We start from the raw sequence: 27,837 nt of genomic DNA, 5'->3' as shown, positions 1-27,837 counted from the left end.
AGAAAGAGAGCGGGGCCTTTGGAGGGGGAAGTTGGGGGAAGACAGGAGGTTCCCCCTCCCGTTTCCAAGAGGCTGGGAGAACCTGCCCGGGCAGCATCTTGAATGGGAGAATTGTCCTTGGCCCAGCCACCCGCGCAAGTGCCTGTGTACACACGTGGGGGGCCCCTTCTTCCCTTCCGTCACAGCCACATTGCATCGAAATCTACCCCAGCTGTCAACATCTGGCCCCCATCTGTCTCCTTCATCCAACAGGACCCCCTGCTCCAGCTCCTGCTCCCTCCTCCCTCTCCAGGGGCTGTGGGGCAGGGCTGGGAGCTCAAGGCCTTCCCTCCCTCCCTCCCGAAGCAGCCCCTGGCCAGGATGGAGGAACCAGCACAGGGGAGGGAGGGGACAGCCCCACCCCGGAGGTGCCCCAGGCTCTTGGCAGAGTCAGCTGGAGCCGTTAGAAGCAGATGCCGAATGATTCATCTCGCCCCACCACCTCAAACACACCCTGGGGCTCATAACCGAGTTCCAGCCCCTACAGCCCTGCAGCCTCCAGACCTCTGACCGCTGTCAGTCAGTCACAAAGCCCTCCCTACCCAGCCCCCCTCTCCTTAGAAACGTAGTCCGTCACCCCGTCACCCCCGGAGCTGGGACACGTCCCATTTTCTTTTATTCATACAAAAAGTTACTTTTTTAAATATAATTTAAGAACCCCTCCAAGCACCGGCATCCGTTTCTGGGTTCCACCACCACCTACCGCCCCTTTTACTACCTCACCCCGCGCCCCTTCATGGGACACAGCTTGGGGGTCCCAGGCGGGATCCCGGGAGGCGGCATGACCAAGGCACTGTTCTGGAAACAGACACAATGATGGATCCCTGTTTCAACTTGGGCAAAGGAGGCCGTAGTGAAAAACAGGTTCCCTCCAACACAGAGTTCTGACAAGGACGGTAGAAAAACCAAACGAAAAAACAAGAAGGGAACTGGGAGAAAAATTAAGACCAAAAACAAAACTCAAAAACCTTCAATATGAAGGCAGCAGCTGGGGGAGAGGCATTTACAAGGGAAAAAATGATTGAGTTTGGTGGTGACAGCAGCAAGTTGGGACTACAAACCCCAATGGTTTTGTCACTGGGCCCTGACACCCTTCTTGCCCCCTGGGACAGTCCCCCTCTCCGGAGCTGGCAAGGGAGTCACACTCTTTGGTCTGCGGGAAGGCACCCGTCAAGGTGAGGGGGGTCACCTGGGGAGGCTGGGAGATGATGGGCACTTCCTTTCCCTCTGGTCACACCCAGTCCCGAGGGAAAGGCACCCTCACCCTTGGTCTGGAGTTCCCCGAGGGGGCTGGGGGGGTGATTTTCCCCTCCTATTATGGCAGAACCCCCAAATCCTATCTCCAAATTGCCAACTCCCCACCCCACGGGTTCAAAGTGCAATCCAGCGGGGCTCAGGGCTGGGGGCCTCTGTGAGTCCCCACTCTGCCCCAGAAAGATGGGGAGGCCATGTCCCTGGGGTGGGCAGTTCCTGCAGGTCAGTACTGCGGGGTCGGTCCTCCGGTCCCACCCGGGGCTCCTGGCTTGGCCTGGGACTTCATGTGCTGGACACTGGCCAAGATTTTCTTCTGGTGTCCCGCCAGAGTGACTCCGATTCGGAGCAGGTCCCTGTAGAAGGAAAGGAGAGCTCGGTGAGACCCTAGGGTCCCTGTGGCCACTCTCCTCACTTAGCTACTGAGCTGGTCCTAGCCTCAGGATTGTAAGCCAATCAGAAAAGCCAGCGGAAGAGGGAGAACCGATGTCAACAGTTGCGGGGCAGTTTTAGGAGCCAGGCAGCCATCCTCCTGTGCAGCCGCAGTAGCGGGTGGGGCTGGAGGCCAGAGGCGGGGGGCTTTGGCTTGGGTACCAGGGAAGGAAGGAAAAGAGAGAAAGTCCCGCAAACTGAGACTAGGGGAAGAGGCTGCACAGATTGCCGTAGAGGGAAATGGAGACGTGAGAAAGAAAAGGCTGAAGTGGGAGAGGAAGAGCTGGGTGGAGAGGAAGAGGAGGTTGCTGATGGCTGGAGACTGAGATAAGGGGAAAAAAGGGAGAGGAGGCCCTCTGGGTCAGAGAGAGGCTGGGAAGAATTAGGGAGGGATGTGCCCAGGCCCCACGGGGCAGGGGCAGACTGGCCTGGGACCCTCTGGCTCTAGCCTCCAGAGTAGCTGAGACCTCAGGCACGCACCACCATGCCCGGCTAAGTTTTTTGTTTTTGTTTTGTAGAGATGGGGTTTTGCTATGTTGGCCAGGCTGCTCTCAAACTCCTGGGCTAAAGCATCAGTCCACCTCAGCCTCCCAAATTGCTGGGATTACAGGCATGAGCCACCACCCGGCCTTCACACTTTTTTTTTTTTTTTTGAGATGGAGTTTCACTCTGTTATCCAGGCTGGAGTGCGATGGCACAATCTTGGCTCGCTGCAACCTCCACCTCCCAGGTTCAAGCGATTCTCCTGCCTCAGCCTCCTGAGTAGCTGGTATCACAGACACGCACCACTATGCCCAGCTAATTTTTGTATTTTTAGTAGAGATAAGGTTTCACCAAGTTGTGCACAATGGGCTCAAACTCCTGACCTCAAGTTATCCACCCGCCTCGGCCTCCCAAAGTGCTGGGATTACAGGCATGAACCACCGTGCCCGGCCTTCAGATTTTTATATTCCTTCTATTTCTGTTATTCAACCTGGGATGAGAGGAGATCTTGGGAGAGAAACGGGAAAGCAGAAAGGGGGAGTAGCAGACAAAGGCCAAGTGGGGATATGCAGCCTTTGGGAGGCGAGGAATCATAAAACCATTTCACATAAAAGCTGAAGAGGATCTCCAAAACCTAGCCCAATCTTCTCCTTTTATGGGTGGAAAAAGAGAACCCGAGTTGACACGTTGTTACTGTGAGAGCCAGGCCTGGAATGCAGATAGATGCACAAAGATAGATACGGAGTGAGAGGCGGAAACGCGATGGCCCAGGGCAGTGATGGCAGGAGGAGGTGAGGCGGGCAGGCTGGCCCCAAAGAGTCCTTGGGTCCTTGGCTACACGGGGCTGTTACTGCTCCTCCGGGGCCCTTCTAGGCATGGCATGAACGCCGTGCGAGAAGACAGCGTTGGCACCCGAAGCTGACCCCAAAAGCCCCTGCAGACCCCATGGGCCTGACTCCAGCTGCCTTGCTTTCCCCGCCCCACTCCAGCTCCTGCCGCTACTTACTCGGCAGAGATCTGGCTGACCAGCTCAAAGGAGCCAAAGCCAGCGGCTGCAAAACTTTCTTCGTATCTTCCCATCTTGATGGCCCGAAGCCACTCGCCCACAGAGCCAAAAGCTGAGTAGTGAGGCTGCCGCTGGTCCAGGAGAGGGTGTGAGGCCCTGGGAGGCAAGGATGGGGAGGAATGCTGAGTACCAGGCGCGGGTCCGGGCGAGGAGGTGGAGCCCAGCCTTGGAGAGGCGGACAGAGACCCTTCCACCTAACATCAATGAACAGACACTTCTGGGCAAGGAGTGGGGGCAGAGAGCAGGAAGGGGCCCATTCCCTGCAGTCCTCACCCGCCATTCTCCCGGGCCACGATTTTGAGGCTGGCAGGGTTCCGGATCATCTTGTCCAGGGCGCTAACCACCTGAGGGAAGCGGGGCCGGGCATTCCGGTCTTTCTGCCAACAGTCCAGCATGAGCTGGTGGAGGGACGTGGGACAGTCTGGGGGCGGGGGCAGCCGGTAGTCCTGTTCAATGGCATTGATCACCTGGAAAGAGGGGAAGCAGCTCTGGGTAAGGCTGTCCAGGAAAAGCAAGATGCTAACAGGCCCAGGTAATGGTGGCCTGGCAGATGGTAGCATAGCAGCCACAGCCCCCACAAAAATCACAGATCCAGGAATCTTCCTAGCCAGAGTTGAAGCCCTCTGTGGCTGGAGGCCCCAGCAGCTCTTAGGCTATGATACAGACATGTTACCTCCCAACCCTGCCCTCCGTCTCTGCATCCTTCTGCGACCCCAATATGCTGTATCCAACTCTTTTTTTTTTTTTTTTTTCGCCCAGGCTGGAGTGCAGTGGCACAATCTCGGCTCACTGCAAGCTCCGCCTCCTGAGTTCTCGCCATTCTTCTGCCTCAGCCTCCCGAGTAGCTGGGACTACAGGCGCCCGCCACTACGCCTGGCTAATTTTTTTTTTGTATTTTTAGTAGAGACGGGGTTTCACCGTGTCGGCCTGGATGGTCTCGATCTCCTGACCTTGTGATCCACCCGTCTCGGCCTCCCAAAGTGCTGGGATTACAGGCATGAGCCACGGCGCCCGGCCCCAACTCTTTTATTTATTTTTTAAGATGAAGTCTCACTCAGTTGCCCAGGATGGAATGCAATGGCGTGATCTTAGTTCACTGCAGCCTCTGTTCCTGGGTTCAAGCGATTCTCCTGTCTCAGCCTCCCGAGTAGCTGGGATTACAGGCACCCGCCATCATGCTCGGCTAATTTTTTGTATATTTTTAGAAACGGGGTTTCACCATGTTGGCCAGGCTGGTCTTGAACTCCTGACCTCAGGTGATCTGTCCACCTTGGCCTCCCAAAGTGCTGGGATTACAGGTGGGAGACACCACGCCAGGTTCCCAACTCTTTTTAAAACTTTTTTCTAGAGATAGGATCCGGCTGTGATACCCAGGCTGGTCTCAAGATCCTGAGTTCAAGTGATCCCCCCTCCTCAGCCTCCCATAGTGTTGGGATTACAGGCGTTGAGCCACTAGGCCTGGCCCTGCATCTTAACTCTTTGATACAAAGATCAATTCTCCTTTTTTGTCATCTCCACGGTCTCAAGAACCCAGCAGTCATGACTTTCTGGGAACCCACCCTTCACCCCAAATCCCAGGTGAGAAAACACTCGAGGAAAGCTTGGTACGACCATGGGACACTTACATCCTGATTGCTCATGTCCCAGTATGGCCGCTCCCCAAATGACATCACCTCCCACATCACAATCCCGTAACTCCAGGCATCACTGGCAGAAGTGAACTTCCGGAATGCAATGGCCTCCGGGGCAGTCCATCGGATGGGAATCTTTCCTCCCTGAAGAAGGAGAAGAAAAGGTGAGCTGGGGGACTCACTGAGGGACTCAGCAGACCCAGCACACTGCCCCCTAGACCCCAACCCCACTCGGCTTTTTTTCCCTAGCTCAGGCCCCAAGCCTCCTACTCTCCAATGCTGTTTGCCCAGGTTGGACTGCAGTGGCACAATCTTGGCTCACTGAAACCTCCGCCTCCCTGGTTCAAGTGATTCTCCTACCTCAGCCTCCTGAGTAGCTGGGATTACAGGCGTACACCACCTCCCCCACCCCAGCTAATTTTGTATTTTTAGTAGCGACAGGGTTTCCCAATGTTGGCCAGGCTGGTCTCGAACTCCTGACCTCAGGTGATCCTCCCGCCTCAGCCTCCCAAAGTGCTGAATGAATTTACAGGCATGAGCCACCGTGCCTGGCCACTGTTCTTTCGAGACAGGGTCTTACTCCGTCGCCCAGGCTGCAGTACAGTGGCACATTCATAGCTCACTGCAGCCTCCAACTCCTGGGCTTAAGCGATCCTCCTGCCTCAACCTCCCAAATAGCTGGGACTACAGATGCATGCCACTGCGCCTGGCTAATCTTTTACCTTTTTTGTAGAGATGGGGTCTTGCTGTGTTGCCCAGGTTATCCAACTGTTATTTTCCTAGACGTCTGGAAGTCGGCTTCCCGGAGCTGACTGTCCCCGCCACCCACAGCCTGCTCCTCTATCCTCGCCCCGGAGCAGGGCTGCCAAACCCTCAGCCTCCCACCTTTCCAACCTGCCCTCCCCACCTGGCCCTAAGAAGCTCACACCCCTGGTCCCCAGCGTTACCAGGGAGCTCGTGTAGGTGGGATCAGAAGAGTTCTCCTCCAGGAATCGGGAAAGGCCAAAGTCAGACACTTTGCAGACCAGGTTGCTGTTGACTAGGATGTTGCGAGCAGCCAGGTCTCGGTGGACGTAGCTCATCTCGGCAAGGTACCGCATGCCCGAGGCGATGCCCCGCAGCATGCCCACGAGCTGGATGACCGTGAACTGTCCATCGTTCAGCTGGAGAGCAGATGGGGTGGGGGCTTGGTGAGGACAGCCCACCCACCGTTCCCCCTCCCATCCACCTTTTTTTTTTTTTTTTTTTTATACTTTAAGTTCTAGGATACATGTGCACGTGCAGGGTTGTTACATATGTATACGTGTGCCATGCTTTTTTTCTTTTTTGAGGCAGAGTCTAGCTCTGTCGCCCAGGCTGGAGTGCGGTGTCGCGATCTCGGCTCACTGCAAGCTCTGCCTCCCGGGTTCCCGCCATTCTCCTGCCTCAGCCTCCCGAGTAGCTGGGACTACAGGTGCCTGCCACCACGCCCGGCTAATTTTTTGTATTTTTAGTACAGACGGGTTTTCACCATGTTAGCCAGGATGGTCTCGATCTCCTGACCTCGTGATTCGCCTGCCTCGGCCTCCTGAGTAGCTGGAACAATAGGCATGTGCTATTATGTCTGGATAATTTTTTAATTTTTAGTAGAGATAGGTTCCCATTATGTTGCCAGGCTGGTCTTTAACTCTTGGCCTGAAGTGATCTTTCCGCCTGGGTCTCCCAAAGCACTGGGATTACAGGTGTTGAGTCACCACATCCAGCCTCCCGTCCACTTCCTGAACTGTATATGTCGCTTCCAGACGCACCTCACAACTCACCTGTAGGGCAAGTCCCCAACTCTCCCAGGTGAGCCTTCCTTTCTTTTCCCAAGTTTTCTCGGTTTTTGCTACAATATCACAACCCATTGCTTAACTTACAACGGTTGCTGTTTCAATGGTAAGTATTCAGTCTCTCCAAATTAGGTTATAATTTCAAAAATTATTTCAAGTTTTCCTTCTATTTAACCTGGTACACTGCTTTACACCCAGGAAATACTCAACAAATGCTTTTCTGTTTTTCAGTTTTTTGGAGACAGGGTCTCTTTCTTTCCCCCAGGTTGGAGTGCAGTGGCACGATCATGGTTCACCACAGCCTTAAACTCCTGGGCTTAAAGGATCCTTCTGCCTCAGCCTCCTTAATAGCTGGGACTACAGGTGCACATCACTGCACTGGCTAATTAAAACAAAGGGTTGGTTTTTTTTTTGGTAGAGGTGGGGGTCTCACTGTGTTTCCCAGGCTTGTCTCTAACTCCTGGTCTCAAGCGATCTTCCCACCTTGGCCTCCCGCAAGGTGCTGGGATTACAGGCATGAGTCACCTGAGCGACCTGTCTACAGGTGGAGATGCACCGGTGCTGATCCAACCACAAAACTGTTCAGCCCTCTTGGACTAGCTGTGTGTGGATTTGCAAGAGAACAGTGAGGAACTGCAGTATGGCCACTGATTGAGTGCAGAAACCAAGGTCTGAAGTCCAACCTTGACCTTGAAAGAGTTCCCTCTCACCAGGGAAACCAACAAGTCACAGACAGTAAACAAATCCCATTTTCTGGGTTCAGCTAAGATTCAGGAGACTGTCTGCAGCCCTACAGAACCAGGGACATAGAGTCCAAAAACTGAATTCTGAATCCCCTCCAGACCTGCACCTGCCCTACTCCCTACTCAGTTCATGGCAACACCATCCTACTTGTCAGATGGTCAGGGTATAGACCTCAGAGTCTCCTGTGACCCCCTTTTCTCCCTCACCAGCCACTTCCAATCCATTGGCAAGTTCTGCTGGTGATGCTTCCAAAACATGTCCCAAATCCAAACCCTTCCCTTCACCCCACAGCCTGGATGCTGGCAACAGACTTCTGCTGCAGGCCTCTCCCAGCTCCCGCTCTTGCTCCCCAGCATTCAGCAAAGACGTCTTTGTATTTTTTTTTTTTTTTGAGACGGAGTCTCGCTCTGTTGTCCAGGCTGGAGTAAAGTGGCATTATCTTGGCTCACTGCAACCTCCGCCTCCTGAGTTCAAGCGATTCTTCTGTCTTGGTCTCCTGAGTAGCTGGGATTACAGGGGTGCACCACCACGCCTGGCTAATTTTTGTATTTTTAGTAGAGACAAGGTTTCACCATGTTGGCCAGGCTGGTCTCAAACTCCTGACCTCAAGTGATCTACCTGCCTCGGCCTCCCAAAGTGCTGGGATTACAGGTGTGAGCCACTGTGCCCAGCGGGATCCTCTTAAACCACTCTCCTGCCAAAGCCCTCCAGCGGGTTCTCATCACACTGCCCAATGCAGGGTCTACCATCTCTCCTCTGTTTACCAGGTTCACCTGCACTCGCCTTCCCGTCTCTCTCTCTTTTTAAGAGATGGGAGGCCAGGCGTGATGGCTCACGCCTTTTTGGGAGGCTAAGGCGGGCGGATAACCAGGTCAGGAGATCAAGACCATCCTGGCTAACACGGTGAAACTCCATTTCTACTAAAAATACAAAAAACTAGCCAGGCATGGTGGCGGGCGCCTGCAGTCCCAGCTACTCGGGAGGCTGAGCAGGAGAATGGCACGAACCCGGGAGGTGGAGCTTGCAGTGAGCCAAGATCGTGCCACAGCACTCCAGCCTGGGGGACAGAGTGAGACTCCATCTCAAAAAAAAAAAAAAAAAGAGATGGGATCGCCCAGGTTGGAATGCAGTAGTGAGTAGTGCAATGATGGCTCACTGCAGCCTCAATCTCCCAGGCTTAAGTGATCCTCCTGCCTCAGCCTCCAGAGTAGCTGGGACTACAGATATGTGCCATCATGCTCTGCACATTTTTATATTTTTTGTAGAGCTGTATTTTGTATTTTGTAGAGTGCAGTGTGAGCCACTGTGCCTTTAAGCAGCTTTCTGTCTCTTTGACCAGTATTGGTGGCTCACGCCTTTAATCCCAGCACTTTGGGAGGCCAAGGAGGGTGCGTGACTTGAGGCCAGGGATTTGAGATCAGCCTGGCCAACATGGTGAAATCCCGCCTCTACTAAAAATACAAAAATCAGCCAGGCGCGGTGGCTCATGCTTGTAATCCCAGCATTTTGGGAGGCCGAGGCAGGCAGATCACGAGGTCAGAAGTTCAAGACCATCCTGGCCAATACGATGAAACTCCGTCTCTACTAAAAATACAAAAATTAGCTGGGCGTGGTGGCACTCGCCTGTAGTCCCAGCTGCTCAGGTGGCTGAGGCAAAAGAATCTCTTGAACCCAGGAAGTGGAGGTTGCAGTGAGCCAAGATCGTTCCACTGTACTCCAGCCTGGACGGCAGAGCGAGACTCCGTCTCAAAAACCAAACAAACAAACTAAACCAAAAAAATCCCACATCAGATAGAGCTTCTCTTACAGAAAATACAGAGACACAAGCTAAATGATCCCACAAGAAGAATCTCATAAATCCAGAAAACAAGACATTCAGGCAGACAAGAGACCCAACCCCTCAGTGTGTCAGTGTCATCATAAGGAGCTGCTCAGGATTTAGAAAGGCTCGAAAATATAATAATCAGTAGGCGCGGTGACTCATGCCCGTAATCCCAGCACTTTGGGAGGTTAAGGAGGCAGGATTGCTTGAGTCCAGGAGTTTGAGACCAGCCTAGGCAACATAGCGAGACTCCATCTCCACAAAAAATTAAAAAATTAGCCAGGTGTGGTGGTGTGCACCTGTAGTCCCAGCTACCCAGGAGGCTGAGGTAGGAGGATCACCTGGGCCAAGGAGTTTGGAGGCTGCAGTGAGCTATGACTGCACCACTGCACTCTAAATTGGGTGACAGGGCAAGACCCTGTTTCTAAAATAAATAAATAAAATATATATAATAACCAGATACAAAGCGTGGTCCTGAACTGAATCCTGGTTGGAATAAAGCAGCCGTGAAGGACATTTTTGGAACAACTAGAGAAACATGAAAATCAGCTAGGTATTCAATGACACTAGGGAATCACTATAATTCTGTTCAATGCAATGTTATTTTGCTACATAGAAAAATGTTTTGATTTTTTAAAAAAAGATGCCTAGGCCAAGCATGGTGGCTCATGTCTGTAATCCCAGCAATTTGTGGGGCCGAGATGGGTGGATCACTCGAGCCCAGGAGTTCAAGACAAGCCTGGGCAACATGGTGAAACCCAGTCTCTACTAAAAATACAAAAATCAGCCGGGTATGGTGGCGCATGCCTGTAATTCCAAGCTACTCAGGAGGCTGAGGCAGGAGAATCACTTGAACCCAGGAGGTGGACATTGTGGTGAGCCAAGAACGCACCATTGCACTCCAGCCTGGGTGACAGATGGAGACTCGGTCTTTTTTTTTTTTTTTTTTTAAAAAAAGCCTAATAAAGTTAAAAAAAAAAAAGTCAGTAAAATCTGGTAAAGTGACCAAATAAAGTTAAGTTCTTCCCTTTCCTCTCTAGCCATATTTGCATGAATGACCCTGTTTGCTTTTTTTCACATTTGAAATGATTTGTTTACTTTTTTAAAAAGCACTTGCTAATTTTCAGTCCCCCTGTCCCATTAGACCGTCTGTTCCCCAGGAGCAGAAATCCAGTTTGCTGTGTGCATAGCTTTATTCTTGGGGACTGGGAGGATGGCTGGTGCATAGAAGGCACTCGGTAAATATTTGTCAAATGAAGGAAGGACAGGCCAGGCACGGTGGCTCATGCCTGTAATCCCAGTGCTTTGGGAGGCTGAGGAGGGAGGATCGCTTGAGGCCAGGAATTTCAGACCAACCTGGGCAACCTATCAAGATCCTGTCTCTACAAAAAAATTTTAAAATTTGCTGAGCATGGTGGTACGTGAGTGTAGTTCCAGCTACTCAGGGGGCTGAGGCGGGAGGATCACTTGAACCCAGAAGGTCAAGGCTGCAGTGAGCTGTGAATGCACCACTGCACTCCAGCCTGGATGACAGAGTGAGACCCTGTCCTAAAAAAAATAAAAAATTAAATTAAAACAAAATTTAAAAAAGAAGGAACGACAACCTTCAGCTGTATGGGTCAGTGGCAAAGGAAGGTCCCAGGAGCCCGGCCTTTCCCAGAGGGAAAATTAAAGGCAGAGGACCAGCCGGACATGGTGCCTCATACCTGTAATACCAACACTTTTTCAGAGGCTGAGGCCGGGAGATAACTTGAGGTCAGAAGTTTGATACCAGCCTGGCCAACATGGTGAAACCCTGTGTCTACTAAAAATACAAAAATTAGTCGGCATGGTGGTGGACGCCTATCGTGCCAACTACTTGTGAGACTGAGACAGAAGAATCGCTTGAACCCTGGAGGTGGAGATGGCAATGAGCCGAGATCGCGCCACTGCACTCCAGCCTGGGCGACAGAGCAAGGCTGTCTTTTTTTTTTTTTTTTTTTGAGGCGGAGTCTGGCTCTCTTGTCCAGGCTGGAGTGCAGTGGCCAGATCTCAGCTCACTGCAAGCTCCGCCTCCTGGGTTCACACCATTCTCCTGCCTCAGCCTCCCGAGTACCTGGGACTACAGGCGCCCGCCACCTCGCCCAGCTAGTTTTTTGTATTTTTTAAGTAGAGACGGGGTTTCACTGTGTTAGCCAGGATGGTCTCGATCTCCTGACCTCGTGATCCGCCCGTCTCGGCCTCCCAAAGTGCTGGGATTACAGGCTTGAGCCACTGCGCCCGGCCGGCTCTGTCTTTAAAAAAAAAAAAAAAAAAAAGGCAGAGGACCAGGGCTTAGCCCAAGAGGAAAAGGCTGGAGAAGCTGACGTGGGATCCACTGTCTGTCCTGGCTTCTTAGCCCAAGTGGCCTCTGGGTGTAAGCGGGAACTCCAGGTGGCTGCGGAAGCCAGGGAGGGTGCTCACCCGCAGGAAGGAGTCCAGGGCGCCGTTCTCCATGAACTCCGTGAGAATCATGACAGGCATGCTGTTGGTGACCACGCCCTCCAGGCGGATGATATTGGGATGCTCGAACTGGCCCATGATGGAGGCCTCGCTCAGAAACTCGCGCCGCTGCCGCTCCGTGTAGCCACCCTTCAGGGTTTTAATTGCCACACAGCTCTCCTTCTTCCCTGGGGCCTTGAGCCGCCCCCGGCACACCTCGCCAAACTCACCTTCAAACAAGGACGCGGACGTCATCAGCTCTCCCGCCCTGATGTGGCCCTGCCCACTCCCGCTTCGTTCCCAGGTGCCGGGGCAGCCTTCCGCTTCCGCTCTCACCTGCGCCAATCACCTCTTCAATCTTGACATAGGAGACATCGATCTCTTTTGCAAATTCCCTCACAGCCTCATTAGGGTCTTCGTAAGTGAAGGGGTCGATGTAGACCTTAGTACCTGAGAAATCAGGCAGGGCCCCGTCAGCCAGGAATTAACTCCCACTGGACTCAGAGGCTCGGCTCATAGCTCTTGGCCCCAAGTCCCTATTTCCTTGTTTTTGTTTTTTTCCTGAGATGCAGTCTCGCTCTGTTGCCCAGGCCTGGAGTGCAGGGGCACAATCTTGGCTCACTGCAACCTCTGCCTCCCAGGTTAAAGTGATTCTCCTGCCTCAGCCTCCCGAGTAGCTGGGATTACAGGTGCCCACCACCATGCCTGGCTAACTGTTGTATTTTTTTATAGAGACAGAGTTTCAACATGTTGGCCTGGCTGGTCTCGAACTCCTGACTTCAAGTGATCCGCCCACCTCTGCCTCTCAAAGTTCTGGGATTACAGATAGAAGCCACCGCACCCAGTCCCAAGCCCCTATTTTCCATCACATTAGGGCAACCCACCGTGCCCAATGAGATACTGTCCGTGTTTGTCCGAATATTCTGCTTCTCTCCCGTTGCTCTGCTTCCTGTAGCCAATGGGAAAGGAGCAAAAGGTAAACTGAGTCACACATCTCTATGAGGCACACAGTGATGGGAGGAGCAGGGATTGGAGAAGATTTCAAGTAAAAAGAGGCTGGGGGCACCCAGAAAGTCTTGCCCTGTAGCACCCAGGCAGGTGGCCATCCACTCAGGGCTTCCAGGGCCCTCTGGGTGTCAGAGCTCTTACCTGAGGCAGAGAACGGCGACCACAATGACCACCAGGACCAGGACCACACCCACGACCGCCGTGCCCGCAATCAGGGCCAGCTGCTCCCGCCAGCCCTCGTTCTCTGCAGAAGGAAAGGCTGTTGATCAGGAGAAACTGATGGACCTGCAGGAGGCCCCAGCTCCGGCTCTGAGCAATGAACTGTGGTCTCCTGAGAACAGGTCCCCAGTACAGGGGACAGGTGGAGGGAGAGGACACAGGCAGGCAGGGTCAGGGAGCAGACCATGGGTTTCAAATTGTCCTCCAGGGGCCAGCAGGCTCTTCTGAAGTCCCTCAGGGCAAGGGAGGAAGTTCCACAATGTTTTTACTGCCAGAGTAGCTTTTTGTTTGTTTTTTGAGATGCAGTCTCACTCTGTCGCCCAGGCTGGAGTGCAGTGGTGCAATCTCAGCTCACTGCAAACTCTGCCTCCCGGGTTCTGCAATTATCCTGCCTCAGCCTCCTGAGTAGCTGGGATGACAGGTGTGTACCACCATGCTCAGCTAATTTGTGTATTTTTAGTTGTAATGGGGTTTCACCATGTTGGCCAGGCTGGTCTTGAACCAGCCTGGGCATAAGCCAGCATGCCAGCCACCAGAGTGGTTGTGATTTGGTTGTAGTTTAAATACCAGAGTCCACACACAAAAAAAATCTCCATTCAATGAAACATTCTAAAGATGAAACATTTTCAGGTTTTTATCCAAAAAGTGGAAACAATTGAAATGTTCACTAAAAGATAAAATAATAAACAAAATCGGCTATTTCCACACAACTGATTGTTACGTCTCCATAAAAAGAAATGAAATACTGGCCAGGAGCAGTGGCTCATGCCCGTAATCCCAGTACTTTGAGATGCTGAGGTGGGAGGATTGTTTGAGGCCAGGGGTTCAAGACCAGCCTGGGAAACACAGCAAGACCCCATCTCTACCAAAAAATAATAATGATTAGCCAGGCACGTCCCAGCTACTCAGGAGGCCGAGGTGGGAGGATTGCTTGAGCCCAGGAGTTTGAGGCTGCAACGCGCTATGATCACACTGTTACATTTCAGCCTCGGTGACGGGGCAAAACCATGTGTCAAAAACAAAAACAAATAACAGATCAGGTCCAGTGGCTCATGCCTATAATCACAGCACTTTGGGAGGCTGAGGTGGGCGGATTGCCTGAGCTCAGGAGTTCGAAACCAGCCTGGGTAACATGGTAAAATCCATCTTTACAAAAAATACCAAAAAAAAAAAAAATTAGCTGGGCATGGTGGCTCATGCCTGCAGTCCCAGCTACTTGGGAGGCTGAGACTGGAGGATCACGAGCCTGGGAGGTTGAGGCTGCAGTGAGCTGTAACTGAACCACTGCACTCCGGCCTGGGTGACAGAATGAGACCCTGTTTCCGAAACAAAGAAACAAAAAGCAAAACACAACCAAAAAAACCCACGGATATATACTACAACATGCAGAAACCTTGAAAACATTCTGCTTGGTGAACAGTCACAGAAGACCACAGTGGAGGATTTCAAGACAGAAAGTGGATTAGTGCTTGCAAGGGGTTAAGGCAACAGAAAGATCTGGGTGGAGGGTGATGGCTAAGGGCTATAGGGTCTCCTTTGAGGGTGCTGAAAAATGTCCCGAAATTACTTGTGGTGGTGACTGCACAATTCTGTGAATGTATCAAAAGTCATCGATTGTACCCTTTGAACAGGCAAATTGTATGGCAGGGGAACTGTATTTCAGTAAAGCTATTACAGAAAATTACAAGGTTAGAAAGCCACTGGTCCAAGGCCGGGTGTGGCAGCTCACACCTGCAATCCCAGCACTTTGGGAGGCCGATGCGGGCGGATTGCTTGAGGCCAGAAATTTGAGACCAGCCTGGGCGACATAGGGAAACTGTCTCAACAAAAAATAAAAATAAAAAATTAATAGAGCACGGTGGCACATGCCTGTAGTCCCAGCTACTTGGGAGGCTAAAGCGGGAGGATTGGTTGAGCTCGGGAGTTGCAGGCTGCAGTGAGCCAGATGGTGCCACTGCACTCCAGCCTGGGTGATAAAAGCAAGATCCTGTCTCTTAAAAAAAAAAAAAAAAAGTTAGGCCGGGCGTGGTGGCTCACACCTGTAGTCCCAACACTCTGGGAGGCCGAGGCAGGCGGACCACGAGGTCAGATTTAGAACAGGAGGCAGGGCCTGCGGTGAGCCAAGATCGCAATAGAGCAAGACCATGTCTCAAAAAAAAAAAGTTTAAGAAAAAAGAAAGCCACTGGCCTAGCATATTAAAAATAACCTGTTACCTCCAATCCTCAAAGCCCTGCAGGAAGCTTCATGATATTTCCAGTTTATTGGATGGGGAATGGAGAGCTCGGGGTCAGGTTGTTGCTAAACGTCAAGCCTTTTTTTTTTTTTTGAGACAGTCTTGCTCTGTTGCCCAGACTGGAGTACAGTGGCACAATCTCAGCTCACTGCAACCTCCACCTCCCAGGTTCAAACAATTCTCCTGCCTCGGCCTCCCGAGTAGCTGGGATTACAGGCATGCACCGCCACGCTCAACTAACTTTTGTATTTTTAGTAGAGATGGGGTTTCACCATGTTGGCCAGACTGGTCTCGAACTCCTGACCTCAAGTGATCCTCCTGCTTCGGCCTCCCATAGTGCTGGGATTACAGGGTGAGCCACTGTGCCTGGCCGTGCAGTGAGCTTTGACTGCGCCACTGCACTCCAGCCTGGGGGTATAGAGTGAACCAGGCTGAACTTCACACTCAGCTGTTGGTTTTGGTTCCGACACCCTATGTTCTTTCCTCTCTAGGGCATGCCATGTGATCCACAGAAAGAAGGACATGAAGATAGGACTCTGGCCAGGTGCAGTGGGTCACGCCTGTAATCCCAGCACTTTGGGAGGCTGAGGCGGGTGAATCACAAAGTCAGGAGTTCGAGACCAGCCTGGCCAACATGGTGAAACCCCGTCTCTACTAAAAATTAGCCAGGCGCAGTGGCAGGCGCCTGTAATCTCAGCTCCTCGGGAGGCTGAGACAGGAGAATTGCTTGAACCCAGGAGGCAGAGTTTGCAGTGAGCCGAGATGGCGCCACTGTACTCCAGCCTGAGAGACAGAGCAAGACTCCATCTCAAAAGAAAAAAAGAAGATTGGACTTTGGGGACCTGGGGTCTTCCCAGGAACTTTGGGGGTCTTTCCAACCCCCAGCCTCACCCCTTCCCCAGGCTCACCATCCAGTTGGGTCTGGCTGTGATGTTCCTGGCCAAAGGGTCCGTAGCCAGCCTCAGAGCGCGCCCGTACCTGCACCAGGTAGCTGGCTCCCCGCTTCAGCCCCCGCAGCTCTGCCCGGTTTTCTGACGTCTTCAGGAACCGCACGCTGCTGGGACCCTCGGCACCCTGTCCAGGAGAAGTAGGGGGGTGGCCGTCACGTGGGGCCCAAAGTTCCTACTGCTCTTCCTGCCTCCTCCCCTCGCCCTCCACTCGCATCACTAGCCTGCCTCGCAGCTGGTGGGGCCTTTGGGAGAACTTATGTATACAAGCCATGTGCTGTATTCATAATATCTTTTTTTTTTTTTAAGACAAGGTCGGCCGGGCGCGGTGGCTCACGCCTGTAATCCCAGCACTTTGGGAGGCCGAGATGGGCGGATCAGGAGGTCAGGAGATCGAGACCATCCTGACTAACACAGTGAAACCCCGTCTCTACTAAAAATACAAAAATTAGCCGGGCGCGGTGGCGGGCGTCTGTAGTCCCAGCCACACGGGAGGCTGAGGCAGGAGAATGGCGTGAACCCGGGAGGCGGAGCTTGCAGTGAGTGGAGATTGCGCCACCGCACTCCAGCCTGGGCAACAGAGCGAGACTCCGTCTCAAAAACAAACAAACAAACAAAAAGACAAGGTCTCACTCTGTCTCTCAGGCTGGAATGCAGTGGCGCAAACACGACTCACTGCAGCCTCGACCTCAAGTCGAGAATCACTTGGGCTCAAGTGATTCTCCTACCTTAGCCTCCCGAGTAGCTGGGACCACAGGCACACGCCACCATGCCTGGCAAATTTTTTTTTTTTTGAGATGGAGTCTCACTCTGTTGCCCAGGCTGCAGTGCAATGGCGCCATCTCAGCTCACTAGAACATCCACCTCTTGGGTTCAAGTGATTCTCCGGTCTCAGCCTCCTGAGTAGCTGGGATTACAGGGGCCCGCCAACATGCCCAGCTAATTTTGGTATTTTTAGTAGAGATGGGGATTTCACCACGTTGGCCAGGCTGGTCTCGAAGTCTTCATCGCAGGTGTTCCACCCGCCTCGGCCTCCCAAAGTGCTGGGATTACAGGCATGAGCCACTGTGCCCAGTCTAATTTTTTTCATTTTAAATTTTTCATAGAGGTGAGGTTTCACCATGTTGCCCAGCCTGGTCTCAAACTCCTAGGTTCAAGTAATCTGCCCACCTTGGCTCCCAAAGTGCAGGGTATTACAGGCGTGAACCACCACGCCTGACCTGAGCCACTGTGTCCAGCTGCTGGTAACTATTACAGTAACTATTTTATAGATGAAGAGTCTCAGGCTCAGACAGGCCAAGGGGCTTACCCAAGGCTGCCCAGGGAATTCACGGCAGAGCTGGAATTCAAATACCTGCCAGGTGCCTACAACCCATGTGTCCCAGCCAGGAGAGCACAACCCATTGCCCACCCACCCCAGGGCCGGGGGATGGCCTCACCTTCTCATGGTACTTGACCTCGTAGTCCAGCACAGCCCCACTGGGTGCCCGGGGAACAGCCCAGGCCAGGCTCAGGCTGCTGGGTGAGGACCGCGTCACCCGGATGTCAGACACTGCGGGAGGTACTGTGAGAGGCAGAGACACAGGGAACCCTTCTGCATGGTAGGTCTGTCCCTTAACTTTAAAAAATTTTTTTTTCGAGACAGAGTCTTGCTCTGTCACCTAGGCTGGAGTGCAGTGGCACAGTCTCGGATTACTGCAACCTCCACCTCCCGGGTTCAAGCAATTCTTCTGCTTCAGCTTCCCAAGTGGATTACAGGTGCCCACCACCATGCCTGACTAATTTTTTTATTTTTAGTAGAGACGAGGTTTCACCATGCTGGCCAGGCTAGTCTTGAACTCCTGACCTTATGATCAGCCTGGCCATGTCCCTTATCTTTTCCAACACTTCCTCTGCTGGCTACGCTTATCTCAGTTTCTCCCTGGCTGTTTCGAGAATTCCTTGATTCTCTCGGCCCCCAGTCCCATTGGGAGCCTTCCTGTACTTAACTCTCCAGCTCACCTTTAGGTCCTCCGCACCCTCTCTTTCTTATTCTTTATTTTGAGAGAGCGTCTCACTCTGTCACCCAGGCTGGAGTACAGCGGTGCGATCATAGCTCACTGCAGCCTTCAACTCCTGGGCTCAAGCGATCCTCTCGCCTCAGCCTCTTGAGTAGCTGGGACCAAAGGCATGCACCGCCTCACCCGGCTAATATTTTTATGTTTTGTGGAGACAAGATCTTCCTATGTTACCCAGGGTGGTCTTGAACTCCAGGGCTCAAGTGATCCACCTGTCTCAGACTCCCAAAGTGCAGGGATTACAGGAGTGAGCCACTGAGCCCAGCCATTGCCCTCTTTCTGCCTCTTGCCCCCAAAGCTTCGGCCCCTCATACTTCCTGGGGACCCTTCACAGCCCCTGCCTCTCCCCTTCAGGCCCTCAGTGACATCTCTCCCACTGGACCACCAGCCGCCCCAGCCCCCAAGTCTCACCCTCTCGGTCGGTGGTGACATTGACAGGCTCAAATGGGACGGGCCCCGTGGCTAAGGAGGACACTCCGTTCAACGCAGTGACCTCAAAAGTATAGGTGAAGTCAGGACGCAGCCCTCGAACCACCACCCAGGGCTCCACCAGGTCCCGGGGGCCAGGGTCAAAAGTCAGGTCTCCCCCGCAGGGCACGCAGGAGCCTCCGGGTCGGCACTCCCGGCAGCGGAGGGCGTAGGTGAGGTCCTCTCGGCCACCGGACTCCAGGGGGGCACTCCATTCCAGGTGCAGGGAGGAGCCGTTCAGGCGGGAAACCACGCTCCGCGGAGCCGAGGGAGGGGCTGCAGGAGACCAGGGAGTCAGGCAGAGGCTGACCTGCTCCGCAGCGGTGGGGAGAGGTCTGTGGAGGGACCAGCAGCCATGCTGGACTCTTGCCTTTGAGAAAGCGGGCTCCACCTGTTCCTCTGGGCTAGGGACCAGCATGCCAGGGACAAAGGGAAGAAGCCCAGGGAGGATGGGGGCCATGTCAGGGTCCATCTCAGGGGTCTGTGACCCCTCCCCAATGAACTTGCACCTGGGTGCTGGTCACTTACTGGTGCAGGGTGCACCCCGGGGGTCTGTGCGTGCCCGGAAGTACCCGATGCGGCACTGGCAGACGGCTGATCCAATGCTGTTAGAGTGGCTGTTGGCTGGGCATGGCTGGCAGGACCCTTCTCCTGACAGGGGCTTGAAGGTGCCCTGGGCACAGGCTGAGAGAAAGAGAAAGCATTCATCAAAAGCATGCATGAAAACATCCATCTGTGCGGGGGGCCTGGTGGCTCATGTCTTGAATCCCAGCGCTTTGGGAGGCTGAGGCCGGAGGATCGCTTGAGCCAAGGGGTTCAAGACCAGTCTGGGCAACATACTGAGATCCCATCTCCAAAAAAAGAAAAAAATTCCGGCGCTTTTAAGGGTGATGAAGTGCTAAGGTGGGAAAATGGACAAAAGATCTCAAAACCTCTCCTCTTAGAGGAGAAAGGAGACTCTCTCCAGAGAAGGGATCCTAACCTGTTTTGACCCTAATCTTGGCAGTCTGGTGAAGCCCACAGAAAGACCTCTACTCCAAATTATGATTTTAAATGCACACCACAAAATACATATAAATACCAGGGAAACCAATTAAGCTGAAATGCAATGATTGAAACATGAGGAAAAAACTTTGGCCTACAGCAACACTTGTGTTTTTTTATTAAGATATAGCAGCAGGGCCGGGCGTGCTGGCTCAAGCCTGTAATCCCAGCACTTTGGGAGGCCAAGATGGGCAGATCACGAGGTCAGGAGATCGAGACTATCTTGGCTAACCCAGTGAAACCCCGTCTCTACTAAAAAATACAAAAAGCTAGCCGGGCGAGGTGGCGGGCGCCTGTAGTCCCAGCTACTTGGGAGGCTGAGGCAGGAGAATGGCATAAACCCGGGAAGCGGAGCTTGCAGTAAGCTGAGATCCGGCCACTGCACTCCAGCCTGGGCAACAGAGTGAGACTCCGTCTCAAAAAAAAAAAAAAAAAAGATATAGCAGCAGGCCTCTTAACCTCTGTAATACTGAAGTCATTATGAGCAAAAACAATGTTTTGGCTCTTGGAATGGCTTGTAAATACCTGTGGTTTGTTTTTTTTTTTTTCCTAAGAAGGAGGCCTTGGGCAGGCAAATCACTTGAGGTCAGGAGTTCAAGACCAGCCTGGCCAACATGGTAGAACCCTGTCTCTACTAAAAATACAAAAGTAGTCAGGTGTGGTGATGCACGCCTGTAATCCCAGCTACTACTTGGGAGGCTGAGGCAGGAGAATCGCCTGAACCCAGGAGGCAGAGGTTGCGGTGAGCTGAGATCCCGCCACTGTACTCCAGCCTGGGCAAAAACAGCCAAACTCCGTCCTTTTGGAGTGCGCTCCCAGGCTGGAGTGCAATGGCGCGATCTCGGCTCACCGCAACCTCTGCCTCCCGGGTTCAGGAGATTCTCCTGCCTCAGCCTCCCGAGTAGCTGGGATTACAGGCATGCACCACCATGTCTGGCTAATTTTGTATTTTTGGTAGAGATAGGGTTTCTCCATGTTGGTCAGGCAGGTCGCCCAGATAATTATTTTAAATTTTTTTTGTAGAGACGGGGTCTTGCTATGTTGCACAGGCTGGTCTCAAACTTCTGGGCTCAAGTGATCCTCCCACCTTGGCATCTCAAAGTCCTGGAACTACAAGCATGAACCACTGTGCCATAGCAATAGCTATGATTTCCATGAGGCCCAAGTCTCAGGTCCTGTTACAACCGCAGGTGGAATTTCAGGTGAAAATAAAAAGTCTTTTTTTTTCCAGCCAGGTGTGGTGACACACGCCTGTAATCCCAGCACTTTGGGAGGTGGAGGCGGGCAAATCACTTGAGGTCAGGAGTTTGAGACCAGCCTGGCCAACATGGCAAAACCCTGTCTCTACTAAAAATACAAAAACTAGCCAGGTGTGGTGGTGCGTGCCTGTAGTCCCAGCTACTCTGGAGGCTGAGGCAGGAGAATCGCTTGAACCCAGGAAGCGGAGGTTACGGTGATCCAAGGTCGCGCTACTACACGCTAGCCTGGGCGACAGAGCAAGACGCTGTCTCAAAAAAAAAAAAAAAAAAAGTCGGCCAGGCACAGTGGCTCATGCCTGTAATCCCAGCACTCTGGGAGGCCGAGGCAGGCGGATCACGAGATCAGGAGATCGAGATCATCCTGGCTAACACAGAAAAACTCTGTCTCTACTAAAAATACAAAAAATTAGCCAGACGTGGTGGCGGGCGCCTGTAGTCCCACCTACTAGGGAGGCTGAGGCAGGAGAATGCTGTGAACCCGGGAGGCGGAGCTTGCAGTGAGCCAAGATCACGACACTGCACTCCAGCCTGGGCGACAGAGCGAGACTCCGTCTCAAAATAAATAAATAAATAGTCATTTTTTTCCTCCATCAAAGCTCACAGATTCCCTAGAAAACCAGAGGGTAAGTAGCCCTGCTCTAGAGAGAAGGCTAAGCGAGAATTCAGTATCAGTAAATTAGAGACTCACAATGAACAAGTGTGGAGACCTTAAAGGCTTTGTCCCTGCACCAACAAGGTCCACCCCACAGGACAGTCCTGCGGCCCAGCCTCCCATGTTCGGCAAGCAGGGAAGTTGGCCAAGGTTAAAGAGAAGTCTGGAAATGAGAAAGGGCTCAGAAAACAGACCCTCTGGTAACTGAGTGCTCAGGAGAGGGAAGAGCATTTGAAACAGAAAGTTGGCTGGGTGCAGTGGCTCACGCCTGTAATCCCAACACTTTGGCAGGCCAAGGTGGGTGGATCACGAGGTCAAGAGTTTGAGACCAGTCTGGCCAACATGGTGAAATCCTCTGTCTACTAAAAATACAAAAATTAGCCGGGCATGGTGGCGTGTGCCTGTAGTCCCAGCTATTCGGGAGGCTGAGACAGGAGAACTGCGTGAACTAGGACCCGGAAGGCGAAGGTTGCAGTGAGCAGATTGTGCCACTGCACTCCAGCCTGGGAGGCAGAGCAAGCCTCCATTTCAACAACTAAATAAAATGGAAGCTTAAGAAGTGGGTCCTGAGTGGAGTTCAGGACTCTCCCCCGCATGAGCAGCAGTCGCAGGGGAAGCTCCAGCTCTCACCTCGGCACTTGGTGTTCCCCTCGGCCGCCTCGAATCCTGGAGCACAGCTGCAGCCGGTCACCGGCTGCTCAGCCCACTGGCCGTCCTCACGGCAGTAGAGGCTGGGGCTGGGGCCAGGGGCGGGGACGGCATCCACCACGCAGCTGCCAGCCACGGGCACCACTAGCTCCCGAGGCACCGTCTCCGGGAAGCGGGTCAGGTTCACGGTCAGCTGGGCGCACTTCTTGTAGAAGAGGTGCAGGGACAGCAGGGCCATGCAGGCACCCTGGTCCTGGAAGGCCAAGTAGAAGCCGGCCTTGCTGAGTGGTCCCAGACGCAGCGTCTTGACATTCACCTTCCCGGTGGCCTCGGCCCCAGGGCGCTTCCGGGTGAGATGCTCCGCGGCCACTGTGTCCACCTGCCAGGGCGGGGGAGGCACACCGCTGCTGTCCCCACTCCCTGAGGACCCAGTGGACTGTCGTGCTCTTCCCAGCTCACCCCCCTGGGCCTCCTTGGTTTCTGTTCCAGAACCTTCCCTCCACCTTCCCCAGGGCACACTTTCTGCAGGCCCCCACACTGTCCATTCATCCTTGCAAAGCTCCTGCGATGTGCCCAGCCTCTAGCCTGCACCTCTGCCCTTTTTATTCACTCATTCTACAAACATTTACTGACACTGACGCCATGCCAGGCCCTGACCTCAGAGTCAAGGAGACAGCAATGAATGAATCTTAGGGAAGTTATAAAGTTCCCTGAGGCCGGGCGCAGTGCCTCACGCCTGTAATCCCAGCACTTTAGGAGGCTGAGGTGGGAGAATCTCTTGAGCCCAGGAGTTAGAGACCAGCCTGGGTAACATAGAAGACCCCGTTTTAAAAATATAGATATAAAAGAAAAATAAATAAAATAAAATGAGTGCTGAGACAGGCAGGTGGACAGAGGTATGCAGGATTACAGGGAGGAGAGAATCAGCCAAGGCAGCACAGGCAAGATCTCGGAGCTGGAACTTGGAAGACAAGTAGGGGTGTGAGAGGCAGAGAGGCCCCCAGGTGGAGACATCACCGCTGCAAAGTCACGAGCTGGAAACCAGCCAGGTGCAGTCAGGGAATGGGAGAAACTCAGCGTGGCTGGAGCGTAGTGGGGTAGAGTGGTTGAGTTGACCTGAGGAGAAGCCTGACCCCTGGGCCTCCCTGGGGACCGGGCCAGGCAGCCCCCATATATTCTGCTGCTCCGCCCAGAAGATCACCTTGTTCCCTCCCCAGACCTAAGCCTCCTGCTTCCAGCCCCTAGCGCCCCAGTTAGAGGCCTCAGAACTACATCGGCTGCCCTCCAGGCCACAGGCTTGCTGGCTGGAATCCCACCTTGGCTGTGGCTGAGCCCCAGTGGCGCCCAGGTACCTTGATGTAGGGGTTCTCCATCCAGGCTGGCGTGAGGGCCGTGGCCGTGTCCGCATCGCTCTCATAGTAGAAGACAGTGAAAGTTTCCTTGCAGGAGCGCCCGGCCCGAGGCAGGGATAGGCACTCAAGCATGGTGAAGCGCAGCGTGGCGTAAACGTGGACGGCGCCACGCCGTGGGACCCAGCCCGTGCGAAGCCAGTGGGCCTGGCCCGGGGCACGCTGCACATCACACACCTCGTAGGTGCGCACACTGTGCTGTTCCTCATCCAGGCCGCTCAGTTCCTCCCACTGTGCAGAGAAGGAGGTCAGCTAGGGGGCTGGGGAGCCGCCAGGGAGAGGGCTGCCTGGGGTGACTCCTATAAAGTGAGAGGGATGGAGAAAGGGGGCCCGCTGGTACTGCGGGGAGGGTGCCTCTGAGGAGAAGGGCTCAGACAACACTGCTGGGGCTGCTGTCATCTGGGGGGACAGGGGTGAGGAGTGGCGCACAGAAAGCAGGTGGCACAGGCCCTCCCTCCTCCCTCAGTTTCCCTCCAGAGCTCCAACTCCTGGGTGCAGCTCTCACCTGCCCGTCCACCTGAGGGAACGTCACCCACTTCAGATCTGCAGTTTCCAATTTTGTGTTCAGCAGGGTCTCTGAGACAGACAGACAGAGTCAGTGCTGCTTGGGGTTGGGGAGGGAGGTCAGGAAGACCAGATCCGTGGGAACTAGAGGAGTTGGGGGGCCAACAGGGGACTAAGTCCTGCCCTCTGCACCCGCCTCCGATTTCTGGCCTCTTTTGCTAAGTGCCAACCCCACCGCCAACATCTGGTAGGCGTGGAGCTCCCTTGGGATACCCCAGATCTAGGCCTTCCTGGAGAAGGGAGGGAGATCAAAATGGATGGGGAGAAGGGGCGGCAGCTCAGAAAGGGTTAAAATGAGAGCCCTGCCCCGGTCCTGACCCCCAAGAGCAGAGGCTGCTGGTATGGGAGAGGAACCTCTTGTCTTAGCCTCCATGTTTCCCCCGCTAAGTCCCAGAATCGGTCTCTCTACCCCACAGCTTCACTCCCTGTCCAAGACCCCTCCCTGCTTTCAGACCTAACACCCCGTCCTTTCCTCCTTGAAGGGAGTGCTCTGTGCCTGGGGCATAGCCCTGGCCCCCATCCCAGCACCTCCCTCCTCACAAGTGCCCTGATCAGGAAGCGCTGGAGGCCAGGATGCTAGGGTTCCCAGGCTCCCGCAGAGGCCTCACATCTGGATTTGGTTACGGGAAGGCGGAGGGGAGGAGATTATGGGGGGCGGTGTGAATGGGAGGGGTGAACACACCTGGCTTGGCTCGAATCATCGGGGGAGGGGACAGGCACTGGAGGAAGAGGGGGGGATCAGGAAAAACTGCACAGCCCCTGGCAGTGGGGATTGGAGGAGGGAGGGTAGGGGAATCCCCTCAGACACCAGCAATGTGGGGGGCAGTGGGCACTAGGAAGGGCAGAGAGGGGAGCCAGAACACCTGGCTCCTACCCCATGGGAGCTGCAGGAGAGAAGGGAAAGAGGGTGGGTGAGACAGCCTCTTCCTGGGGTCCAAATGATGTCCTCTGGCCAGGGTTCAGGTGGGAAGCCAGCCAGCCTGAGGTGAGAGGTGCAGGGTCCCCACGGGTGGCAAGAGACAGTCCTGCTCGCTGGGGACAGGATGCCCGGGTTCTGGGAAGCGGGTGGATAGAGGCTGCCGTCTCCACCCTCCATTGTTCCAGCCGGGATAGTGTTTTCCTGTCTCCAATTTACACACTGTCTCTGCCTCGGGCTATCCGCAGCCTGGAGCGAGAGCCCGCTCCCTTTCTGCAGCCCAGCTCGGCTGCAGCACACTTTGATCTGTCAGTTCGCGTGTCTCTCACCTCTCTCTCCTCCTCCACTCTCTGTCCACCTCAATTTCTCTTTCTGACAAGTCACTATCTCTCCTTTGCTTTCGGCCTCCACTTCTCACTGTTCCTCTAAGCACAGGGCCTTAGATAAACTACATAACTTTAACTAAGCCCTGGCCTCCTCATCTGAAAAATGGGGGCAATGATAGCACCCACCCTCAGCGTTGCTGGACGGGTGAAATTAACATTTGTAAGGCGCTCAGCACAGGCCTAGTGCTTGGAAACACTCAGGTAATAGGTGTCACAATCACCATTTCCTCTGCGTCTTTCCTTCTCACCACACCTCGTCCTCGTGGTTTTTCTACCCCTTTGGCCTTCCTCTTCCCCTCGTTCATGGTTTTTTTTTTTTTCCCTTCTCCTTTCTCTGAGCTGGGCAAACCTCCCCTCAACTCCCAACCCCACACCTAGCCTTTGATCTCTAGCCCAGGGCAATCCTGTTCAGCCCGGCGGGGGGAGAGGGTTTTTCTAACTCCACTGAATCCTTCCCTTCGGGAGTCCCTCATAGCCTACCCCCCATAGACCACTTTCATACCAGACAGAGAAAGGGGGGTGTTAGCAGCTCACTGAAAGGAGATTAGGGACACAGAAGGAGGGTTTCTAGGGCTCTTGGCTCCCCCTCTACGGGACCAGGAGGGACAGCGATCCATGGCCAAAACAACACTTGGAGAGACCAGGAGGCGGGAGATAGGTTAGTTAGGGCGATGTGGGGACCATGTAGGTTCAGTTTCTACCTGGGGGCTGTGTAGGTCAGTTTCTACCCGCTCCTAGGTCTCAAGGGAAGCCCAGGACTCACCTGGGGCCGGGATCTAGACCGCATTTAAAGGAGTGGGGTGCAGCCTGTAGAAACCAAGGAGCCACTCTATAGCAGGGGCAGGGGCAGTGGGTCGGAGAGCGGTTTGGGGGTTTGATGTGTGAATGCAAAGGAGGCCATCCTGTTGCAGGAGTGTGGAATTGGAGGATCAAGGTGTGATCGCTAAAGAATTGGCGATGGGGGTCGTTTTAGGGCCTAGCACGAAAAGTTCTGCCTTGTCTGCCGTTGCTCCTCCAGAAACCTTCCCTCATGTAGGGCGGGAGGTGGGACTGGGACAGAAACTTTGCAGATAGTTTTGAAGAGTGGGGTAGGGAGGAAAGGAAACGCTGCCAGGGACGTATGGAGTCAGCAGTGAGAGTTTGGGGAGCCCAGGCAGGGCAATGTCCCGGGTCGCAGCCAGACTCCATCTCTTTCCCAAACAAAAGAAAACTCCACTCCCCGCCGGGCGCCTCTTCCCCGCCCCCCTCCCGTTCCAGCACTATCGGTCCGAAGTGTTTGGGATTGGAGTGCCTGGGTAAGCGTAGACAGAGGCCGGCCACTCCACTCAAAGGCCCAGATGTGGTAGGGAGGTCCCAGGAGTGACGGGGTGCCTCCCCAAAGGAAACTCACCTTCCAAAGCGGCGGCCAAAGAAACCCAGCAGAGCAGCGCCCGGAGCTCCATGGCGCCGCCTCACTCGGGTAGAATCCAAACTGAGTTTGGGGGGCCCTCGCCCCCCCAGGTCTGACTCTCCCTGGGCGGGTGGACGTCGATTCTCCGCGCGGGACTCTCCGTCGGGGCCCTCAGCGCGGGCCCATGCGAGCGTGCGGGGCACCCGGCGGCGGCGCCAAGTGTGGCTCCGCGTCTGTGCCGCGCGCGGGCGGCGGGCCGGGAGCGTGCTGGCAGTGGCCGCGCCGGGCGGGCGCGCAGCAAGACGTGGCTGGAGTCGGGGTCCCTTCGGGGCCTCGGGGTCCCGCCCCGGGTGGCGGGGGCTGAGCCGGCCGCTCGCGGTCTCCCCCCCTCCCTGGAGTGGCTCTGCTCGCGCCGCCGGGCTGAGTGCTCTCCTCGCGGGCGGGGATGGTTGGAGCCCGAGCGGGGACGGAGCGGGAGGGAGGGAGACTGCGGCGCGGGGCCGGGCGGGCCGGGCCGGGGCTGAGCAGCGCTGGGACTGGGCCGGGCGGCGCCGGGCCCGGGAGGGAGGGGCGCGCGGGGGGCGGGGGCAGCTCCCCTAAAGCCGGGGCTCGGCGAGGGGGCCCGGGGAGCGCTGATTGGAGCTCACGCTACTGAATAATTCATGAGAGAAGCGGAGAGGGGCACCGAGTGGAGCAGGTCGGGAAGTTGGGAGAAAGTTTGGAGAAGGGGGAGGGGCGGCGGGTGAGGAGCCCCGGGACCGCCCAGATGTGCGCCGTGGCCTTGCGCGCTGTCTGGGACCGAGCATGTCGGGGCTGGGGCCCAGGGACCCCCGGGACAGGCCCGAACCCGGCTGGCACCAGGGAGCAGAGAAAACACACACCTAGCAGCAACACGGA

General features: G+C 54.5%; 1 protein-coding gene across 1 annotated transcript; it reads right to left on the bottom strand.

The window, feature by feature from the left end:
* Positions 1 to 608: 608 nt before the first annotated feature.
* EPHB4 (EPH receptor B4) lies at positions 609 to 27,627 on the bottom strand. The gene is made up of 17 exons (XM_008018515.3): positions 26,941 to 27,627; positions 24,190 to 24,260; positions 23,628 to 23,915; positions 22,258 to 22,654; positions 19,201 to 19,356; positions 18,616 to 18,948; positions 17,587 to 17,711; positions 16,109 to 16,274; positions 12,889 to 12,991; positions 12,624 to 12,688; positions 12,076 to 12,189; positions 11,722 to 11,969; positions 5,850 to 6,065; positions 4,897 to 5,046; positions 3,545 to 3,738; positions 3,212 to 3,367; positions 609 to 1,646 (listed from the first exon to the last, which is right to left on the bottom strand). Exons 1-17 carry the CDS (start codon positions 26,990 to 26,992, stop codon positions 1,517 to 1,519), a joined length of 2,964 nt encoding a protein of 987 aa, XP_008016706.1. The 5' UTR covers positions 26,993 to 27,627; the 3' UTR covers positions 609 to 1,516.
* Between the last annotated feature and the right edge of the window lie 210 nt (positions 27,628 to 27,837).

The sequence above is a fragment of the Chlorocebus sabaeus genome, chromosome 28 (genome assembly GCF_047675955.1).
Source record: "Chlorocebus sabaeus isolate Y175 chromosome 28, mChlSab1.0.hap1, whole genome shotgun sequence".
NCBI lineage: Eukaryota > Metazoa > Chordata > Mammalia > Primates > Cercopithecidae > Chlorocebus > Chlorocebus sabaeus.
The sequence above is the reverse complement of the archived record's forward strand: the minus strand, read 5'-3'. Positions and strand labels throughout refer to the sequence as shown.

Coding starts and splice junctions, on each gene's coding strand:
- EPHB4 (XM_008018515.3), bottom strand. CDS start 26,992: ATGGAGCTCCGGGCGCTGCTCTGCTGGGTTTCTTTGGCCGCCGCTTTG. Junction 17,712..18,615: donor TGTCACCACCGACCGAGAGG/GTGAGACTTGGG, acceptor TGCCTCTCACAG/TACCTCCCGCAGTGTCTGAC. Junction 3,739..4,896: donor GGGACATGAGCAATCAGGAT/GTAAGTGTCCCA, acceptor CCCTCTTTCCAG/GTGATCAATGCCATTGAACA.